The sequence below is a fragment of the Coregonus lavaretus genome (genome assembly GCF_964263955.1).
Source record: "Coregonus lavaretus genome assembly, contig: HAP1_SCAFFOLD_2300, whole genome shotgun sequence".
NCBI lineage: Eukaryota > Metazoa > Chordata > Actinopteri > Salmoniformes > Salmonidae > Coregonus > Coregonus lavaretus.
Window position 1 is genome coordinate 74,712 of NW_028163682.1, and position 9,340 is coordinate 84,051.

General features: G+C 44.1%; 1 protein-coding gene across 1 annotated transcript; it reads right to left on the reverse strand.

Annotated features, from left to right (window-relative positions):
* Positions 1-2,034: 2,034 nt before the first annotated feature.
* On the reverse strand, positions 2,035-8,979 carry LOC311117873 (receptor-type tyrosine-protein phosphatase-like N; the record flags this gene model as incomplete). The annotated part of the gene is given in 10 exon segments (XM_084192775.1): positions 2,035-2,218; positions 2,917-2,990; positions 3,148-3,212; positions 4,549-4,558; positions 4,561-4,601; positions 5,731-5,897; positions 7,673-7,792; positions 8,012-8,089; positions 8,239-8,312; positions 8,831-8,979. Coding segments are annotated over 10 exon segments (850 nt in total), but the record flags the coding sequence as incomplete, so codon positions are not given.
* Between the last annotated feature and the right edge of the window lie 361 nt (positions 8,980-9,340).

The following is a 9,340-nucleotide window of genomic DNA, read 5'->3' on the forward strand; positions in this document are numbered from 1 at the left end:
TAGGGTTACTAGTCAGTATTATGGGATGTAGACATTTGTTCCAAAGGTTACTAGTCAGTATTATGGGATGTAGACATTGGTTCCTAAGGTTACTAGTCAGTATTATGGGATGGAGACATTGGTTCCTAAGGTTACTAGTCAGTATTATGGGATGTAGACATTGGTTCCTAAGGTTACTAGTCAGTATTATGGGATGTAGACATTGGTTCCTAAGGTTACTAGTCAGTAATATGGGATGTAGACATTGGTTCCTAAGGTTACTAGTCATTACAAGCGCCATGCTCTACCAATTGGTCCTCTGTAGCTCAATTGGTAGAGCACGGCGCTTGTAACGCCAGGGTAGTGGGTTCGATCCCCGGGACCACCCATACGTAAAAATGTATGCGCACATGACTGTAAGTCGCTTTGGATAAAAGCGTCTGCTAAATTGCATATTATATTATTATTATTATGGGATGTAGACATTGGTTCCTAAGGTTACTAGTCAGTATTATGGGATGTAGACATTGGTTCCTAAGGTTACTAGTCAGTATTATGGGATGTGAATGGAAAATAACAGTCAGACCCCTCTATGCTGTTGCACCACATCACAATAGAGATTTAATTACATACATCGAGTGAAAAATATTTTTATAGTTGTTTTCTGTGTTTGCTACATTAATAAACATATAATAAATAATTAGGTGAATGATTTACAATAATCACAGAGGTTTTACAGTAACACTGAAGACACTAATATATATATACATGATTCAGATGTGAGTGGTTAGGTAGTCAGTATACAGTAATAGTCCCATTACAAAATAAAGCATTGGGTTTATAGTTCCAGTTGAATAACAGACAATCATGTTAGAGGCAAACACCAGCCTCTTAGAGAAACTGGTGGATCGTATGATACACTAGTATGTCACTCACTTCACCCTCGCCATAGTCAGGGTCTCTGTAAGTGTATGAGCCACGGGCCTCATGCTTGTTATGCGATATGGATGGATACCTACTGGAGTACAATGTAGTTTTAAACAACATCTCCTCAACAGCAGAACAGAAGGGGACGAGTCCCCTGTAGCTCAGGTGGTAGAGCATGGCGCTTGCAACGCCAGGGCTGTGGGTTCGTTTCCCACGGGGGGCCAGTATGAAAAATGTATGCACTCACTAACTGTAAGTCGCTCTGGATAAGAGCGTCTGCTAAATGACGTAAATGTAAAATGGTAATACAACATCTCCATGACAGCAGAGCAGAGCAGGAGGGAACATGGTAATACAACATCTCCATGACAGCAGAGCAGAGCAGGAGGGAACATGGTAATGCAACATCTCCATGACAGCAGAGCAGAGCAGGAGGGAACATGGTAATGCAACATCTCCATGACAGCAGAGCAGAGCAGGAGGGAACATGGTAATACAACATCTCCATGACAGCAGAGCAGAGCAGGAGGGAACATGGTAATGCAACATCTCCATGACAGCAGAGCAGAGCAGGAGGGAACATGGTAATACAACATCTCCATGACAGCAGAGCAGAGCAGGAGGGAACATGGTAATACAACATCTCCATGACAGCAGAGCAGAGCAGGAGGGAACATGGTAATACAACATCTCCATGACAGCAGAGCAGAGCAGGAGGGAACATGGTAATTGTCTGAGACTGAGGAACAGAGTAAGAAAGGAGACATTTTTAATTATCGTGTGACAGTATTTTAGGGCCAGATCTCAATATAACATCCAATAACAAGACACTGTAAAGGGGTCCTATTGTAAATGTAAAGTGTTTTTTTTTGTCTGATTGGAATAATCTACAGGATGATTAAAAAAATATATATATTTTTTAATTTAATTATGAATGCATAATAATAGCAGCCTGGCCCCAGATCTGTTCGTGCTGTCTTGCTAACTCCTATGGTCATTGGTGTAATAGTAATGGACGTCTCCCTGGTTGTGTATCTGGATGTGGAGGAAGGGTTAATAATGGCCATAGAAATATAATTACTAGATCGTGAACAGCCCCCTCAGACCACATCAGTGTGACCGGTACAATCACGGGGACACTCAATATGGCCGACCCCGGTATTATGATGCATAACGTTCATGTTAATTCTAGTTGTAAAGGTTATGGCACAGGAGCTGGTAGAGGTGACAGACAGAGAGTTCACTGTGGCAGAGCCTTCAGGATGGCATTGACCTCTTCCGCCACGGCGGTTAGGGCAAACTCAAACTGGTCCTGAGAGGGAGACAGAAAGGGAGGGAGACTGTCAGAGACACACACACACACAAAGATTTTTATTTTTTATTTTTATTTCACCTTTATTTAACCAGGTAAGAAGCCAGTTGAGAACAAGTTCTCATTTACAACTGTGACCTGGCCAAGATAAAGCAAAGCAGTGTGATAAAAACAACAACACAGAGTTACATATGGGGTAAAACAAAACATAAAGTCAAAAATACAACAGAAAATATATATACAGTGTGTGCAAATGTAGTAAGTTATGGAGGTAAGGCAATAAATAGGCCATAGTGCAAAATAGTTACAATTTCGTATTAACACTGGAATGATAGATGTGCAAGAGATGATGTGCAAATAGAGATACTGGGGTGCAAATGAGCAAAATAAATAACAATATGGGGATGAGGTAGTTGGGTGAGCTAATTACAGATGGGCTGTGTACAGGTGCAGTGATCGGTAAGCTGCTCTGACAACTGACGCTTAAAGTTAGTGAGGGAGAATAAGAGTCTCCAGCTTCAGAGATTTTTGCAGTTCGTTCCAGTCATTGGCAGCAGAGAACTGGAAGGAATGGCGGCCAAAGGAGGTGTTGGCTTTGGGGATGACCAAGTGAGAGATACACACACACAAAGATACACACACACACACACAGATAGATCATGCTGGTGCCATGAGATATGTAGTTGAGAAGGCCATACCTTGGTGCGCACTAAGCTCGGTCTCTGATCCCGAATGTGTTCCAGTGTCGCAGCAATGTCAATCTCCTTCACACCTGGAAACCCACAGTATGCATTATGCCACGGGGAAAATCGCGTTCACCAACATGGAGTCACTGATCCACAATACTGTATAGGTGTCTATCTAGTGACATAAACTACAAGGGATAAACTATCAAAGATGTCTGACAAGATCAAAGATGTCTGACTCACCCTTAACCATGCGATTGAGGACCATGTCAATAAGGATGTAGGTTCCAGTTCTGCCAGTGCCGTCACTGTATGAGACAGAGGAATGCCTCATCAGATCACAGCGTGTCATAAAGACCGTAGAAATATAATCTATAGAACACGTCTCCCTATTCAAGTCAATAGATGGAATAATGGGTGGATTGGCAGCCATTGCGAGTTTTCCAGTCAAACTGCCAGGGTTAGAGGTTCCCAGTGCTTTAAAAACAAAAAAACACTAACATTTGATTTCACCTAATTTTAAACATTCTGTCATAAACTGCACATGTTACACTTTTAAAAAAAGAACACGTTTTCCAATATCAAGAGGTTAAATAAAAAACATACTATTGTATGGCCTATTAAGTACCATATAAAGTAACAGGGTTGACTGTTAACAGGGTTGACCGTAACAGGGTTGACCGTAACATGGTTGACTGTTAACAGGGTTGACCGTAACAGGGATGACCGTTACATTGGTTGACTGTAAAAGGGTTGACCGTAACAGGGTTGACCGTACCATGGTTGACTGTTAACAGGGTTGACCGTAACCGGGTTTACCGTTAGAGGGGTTGACCTTAACATGGGTTGACCGTAACATGGTTGACCGTAACATTGTTGACCGTAACAGGGTTGACCGTAACATGGGTTGACCGTAACAGGGTTGACCGTAACATGGGTTGACCGTAACAGGGTTGACCGTAAAAGGGGTTGACCGTAATTTCATCTTAAATCAGCCATAAATCCCCTTGTGGCAGAGGGAATGGAACCTTGTGTCTAACTGGGAGTGGCAATTGAATGCCAGCTTCACAAAAAATGAAAATTGTTAAAACATTTCTAGCCTGTCTATCTGCGGGTAACAGGGTTGACGTGTTGTGCTCGACATGTTTCGTTTTCCACCACAAAACACCAGAAAAAGGCTCAAAAGAGTAGAACTAGCTGCTTTTACACTATAATTGGCTATTAGATGTTCAATGTTTATTTTGAAAAAAATATTTTTAAAAAGGAATAGTTTGACCATATTAAAACGAGAGTTCAGTTCACGTAACAGGGTTGAGTTTAAAATGAGGGACAGACGTAAATGAATCACTAATCACATGAAATAAATAATATTCTTCAGAAATTACTTTGTCAAAGCAACAAAATAACTAGGGCTTTACAATGATGTTGAAAACTTGGAGAAATGTTGGGGTTAAGTGGGTTAAAATCTTCTTAGAAGTCAAAGAGGGTGCACGGAGGTCTATATTAAAGGGTACTTAAAATTCAATTTTGTGCACAATTTCTACTTAAAATATCAAAGGGAACGCAACAGTCTCTTCTACCTGTTTGTGCTGTACAGCCAACTCCTATGGCCCTTTGTCAATGAAAACACTGAGCTAGGTTTACCTGCAGTGACGATGATGGGGCAGGATCGACCTCTGTAGCACTTATTCACCTTCCTGTTAGAGGGAGTCAGAGGAGTGGGCCGAAGGGAGGGATGGAGAGAGTTCAATATATTATAACATGTCATTTTAGCTGACAAGTTTAGATTAGATACCGCATACTAAGTACTGTGTTACATTTCTGCTGTACTGATCTTAAAATACACACAGAAAAACAACCTGACTCTGCCTGCCTAAAGGATAACAATTAAAGTTAGTTACAACATTAGTCTTTGAGGTTTGAGGTTAGAGAAACTCAACACATCAGTGGAAAGGACAGAGAGTGAGGAAGGATGGAAGGAAGGAAGGAAGGAGAGGGGGGGGGGGGGGGGGGGGGGTTTGACTATCCAGCCAGCGTCGACTCCTGCTGCAGTCACACCTGCCAATTATCATTTTTGTGACTATGCAACTGGACCCAGACTACTAGCTGCAAATCACAAAAATGACACTGGGAGATGTGGGAACCCCAAGGGCCTATAGTTGACCACCATCACTGAGAGAGAGGGATGGTCTTGGAACGAGAGAGGAAGAGAGGAAGAGAGGGACAATCAGGGAGGGACAACTAACAATGAAGGCAAATATACAGTACACGGTTTCATTAATGCCGTCAGGGTCAAGGTCAAGGAGGCTACAGAGGATGAGTCATACAGGACATCACTGGCCATGTGCTAGCGAAAAGGACGTCACGCTGTTTGCTTAGCGAGTACCGCTTCCTCCTGATTCGGCTCATACCTGAGGCTCGAACCCAGGACCTCTGCCTCGCACCCTCCTGAAGCCTCTTACCCTATTCGGCAGCGCAAGTGGAGACACTTCAGGCTGAGGAGTGAGTTTCACAGAGCCCCATCTGCTACACTAGGTTACAGCTACAGGACTCAGCAGAACCACTAAGACAGGGCCATCAAACATGTTGCATTGTCACATACACCGGATAGGTGCAGTGAAATATGTTGTTTTTACAAGGTTAGCCATAGTAGTACGATAGGTGCAGTGAAATGTGTTGTTTCACTGGGTCAGCCATAGTAGTGCGGCCACCTGGAGCGAGTTAGGGTTGTGTCTCGCTCAAGGGAAAAAATCGACACATTCTTCATCCTTGACGGCTCGGGTATTCAAACCAGCAACGCTCTAACCGCTAGGCTACCTGCCGTACCTGCGGAAGTCCAGCAGAGGGCGCGTGGAGGTGGGGATTCCATTGGCCGGCCAGCTTAGCAGGTGGAACTGTGTCAGGGTACGAGTCTCCTGGGTCTGAACGTTCTTCAGGTAGAAACTACGAACCAGGAAGTCTTTACACCAGATGTGTTCAGAGACCAAATTCACCTGGTAGGGCACACCCATAGAGATGTATAATATAAACGTTGTATTTAAAAATATGTGGGCACAACAGTCACAGTGAGAAAAAAAGAAGAAGTGACACAGTCAGTCTCTCCTCAACTCTTAGCCAAAAGAGACTGGCATACATAGTATTTATATCAGCCCTTTGATTACAATGAAGAGCAAGACGTGCCGCTCTGTTCTGGGCCAGCTGCAGCTTAACTAGGTCCTGCTCTGTTCTGGGCCAGCTGCAGCTTAACTAGGTTCCTGCTCTGTTCTGGGCCAGCTGCAGCTTAACTAGGTCCTGCTCTGTTCTGGACCAGCTGCAGCTTAACTAGGTCCTGCTCTGTTCTGGACCAGCTGCAGCTTAACCAGGTCCTGCTCTGTTCTGGGACAGCTGCAGCTAACTAGGTCTTTCCTTGCAGCACTCGACCACACGACTGGACAATAATCAAGATTAGATAAAACTAGAGCCTGCAGGACTTGCTTTGTGGAGTGTGGTGTCAAAAAAGCAGAGCATCTCTTTATTACAGACATACCTCTCCCCATCTTTACAACCCATTGAATCTATATGTTTTGACCATGACAGTTTGCAATCTAAGGTAACGCCAAGTAATTTTGTCACCCTGCTCCCCCTCCCTGGCGCTCGAGGGCCCATCATTATGCACACCTGTCACCATTCGTTACGCGCATGTGCGCTTCATTGGACTCACCTGGACTACATCACTGTTTAATTACCTCCCCTATATCTGTTTGATCCCTGTGTCAGCAGTAATGTCGTTATGTTTCCCCTGTCCAGACGCTGGCCGTGTTTTGTTTCATGTCTGTATATATTAAATGTTTACTCCCTGTACTTGCTTTCTCGTCTCCCAGCGTCTGTCCTCACAAATTTAGTCTCCTCAACTTGTTCAACAGCCACACCATTCATTACCAGATTCATCTGAGGTCTAGAATTTAGGGAATGATTTGTACCAAATACAATGCTCTTAGTTTTAGAGATGTTCAGGACCAGTTTATTACTGGCCACCCATTCCAAAACAGACTGCAACTCTTTGTTAAGGGTTTCAGTGACTTCATTAGCTGTGGTTGCTGATGTGTATATGGTTGAATCATCAGCATACATGGACACACATGCTTTGTTTAATGTCATTGGTAAAATAGAAAAGAGTAGAGGGCCTAGAGAGCTGCCCTGCGGTACACCACAGTTTACATGTTTTAACATTAGAGAAGCTTCCATTAAAGAAAACTCTCTGTTCTATTAGATAAGTAGCTCTGAATCCACGATATGGCAGAGGTTGAAAAGCCATAACGCATACGTGTTTTCAACAACAGGTTATGGTCAATAATATCTGAAAGCACTGAAATCTAACAGTACAGCTCCCACAATCTTCTTATCAATTTATTTCAACCAATCATCAGTCATTTGTGTCGGTGCAGTACAGCGGAGGCTGCTGAGGGGAAGACGGCTCATAGTAATGTCTGGAGTGGAGTCAATGGAATGGTACCAAACATGTGGTTTCCATGTGGTGATGCCATTCCATTGACTCCATTCCAGCCATTACTATGAGCCATCCTCCCCTCAGCAGCCTCAGCTGGTGCAATACAAGTTGAGTGCCCTTCTGTATAAGCATGCAAAGTGTGTTGTTCATTTGTTTACAGAGAAATAGCATTTGATCAAACACACAGAGGAAGAAAAAAAAGATTCTCAGTCACACACACACACACACACACACACACACACACACACACCAGCTGTGTCTATCCAGAGTTAAACCACTCACCTCGTAGATGTGGTAGAGGGAGGATCCCTCGTCAGGCCAGTAGCGAACACACTGAGTCTCTCCGTCCTCAACCAGGTTTGCCATCATCACTATCACCGTGCAACCATTCTCCCACACCATCTATATTACAACAAAAGTGTCCAAAACACTGTCAGACCTTTACTGCATTAATGACTGCGGTTACAGTGCACTGCACTGGCATACTGTGACATACAGGTTCCAGTGCCTATCACTGTCAAACGTACCCACTATACAACAAATACCACAGTATTGGTCATCTACCACAGTCTTTAGCGTTTAGCAATACATGTTTCCTCAGAAGTTCTGTGTGCCACTGACCTGCCAGAAGTCAGCGATGGTGTGCGCCAGTGGTCCCTGGGTGGCGATGTAAGCAGGCAGTCGAGGGTCGTGGTCAATCTGGGGTTTACAGAGACAGGATAACGATGACATTAACTTCTAAATCTGTGTCGACCACAGGACAACGTCTACACCATCGCCATCCCCTGAGCATGACGACCAGGTATCTCCCTTTCCCTTTCCCAAAAAGTAGTAGTCAGAGATCTTACTATGGTGCTGGCGTTAATGTAGTCTTCTTTGGTGGAGTTGCTCTCTGCCTTCAGTTTCACAAGGGAGTGATCATCTGGAATAGAACAGAAGAGATAGTGACTGACCAAGCTGTACAGGAGGTGCAGAAATAAGATTGAATCCAATGCAGGTTAATTAACGGCCTGTGAACAGCCATAGACTTTTAAAGGCATTTTCCATGACATTCGCTGAGATCACGTTTTCTCTAAAAGCTGCGGATGCCAGCTCAAGCAGAAATCCCCCCTTTACGTCCAAACCTAGTGCACAGGTTGTTTATCTGAGTTGTTGAAACCCAGCCCAAGACTGGAGGATAAACCAGAGGAGGGGTATAATAATAATAATATGCCATTTAGCAGATGCTTTTATCCAAAGCAACTTACAGTCATGTGCGCATAATTTTTTTTTTTTTTTTTTGTGTATGGGTGGTCCCAGGGATCGAACCCACTACCTTGGCGTTACAAGCGCCGTGCTCTACCAGCTGAGCTACAGAGGACCACAGATGTACCACAGAGGGTACAGAGAGACTGGAGGATAAACCAGAGGAGGGGTACAGTATATATATATACGACTCACAGGGCAGAGAGTCGGGGCAGCGGTTCTTCTCCAGGTGGGGTTCACTCTGTGCTACGGTAGCAGCACTGGGTTCAGCCTGGTAGGAGCACAGAGCCTCCCACTCCTTCAGCAGACGGTCCTTATTCTTCAGATGGTCCTCCATATAGGGCCTTGGGGGGGGAGAGAGAAGGAGACACTAACGTTAAGAGTTCAGAATCTCCTCCCCCATTCACGTGGGATGTTATACCAGCTGTTGTAGTGTGTTTGACGAGAGCTCCAGGATCATTATTAAACAATGAGGGGACGTTTCCTGGATACAGATTACGCCTGGTCCTGGACTGAAAACATGCTCAATCTCCTCAAAAGTGGAGGACCAGGCGTTATCTGTGTCAGAGAAATCAGCCCTATATCTTTCCCAACACTGTAGTAAGGTAAAGGGGCTACCGCTGATTATTATGTGCCATGTCACATTCTGAGTTGCCCCATATATGGCATTATGCCCAGCAATTTGCTTCCTGAATGTAAATGACC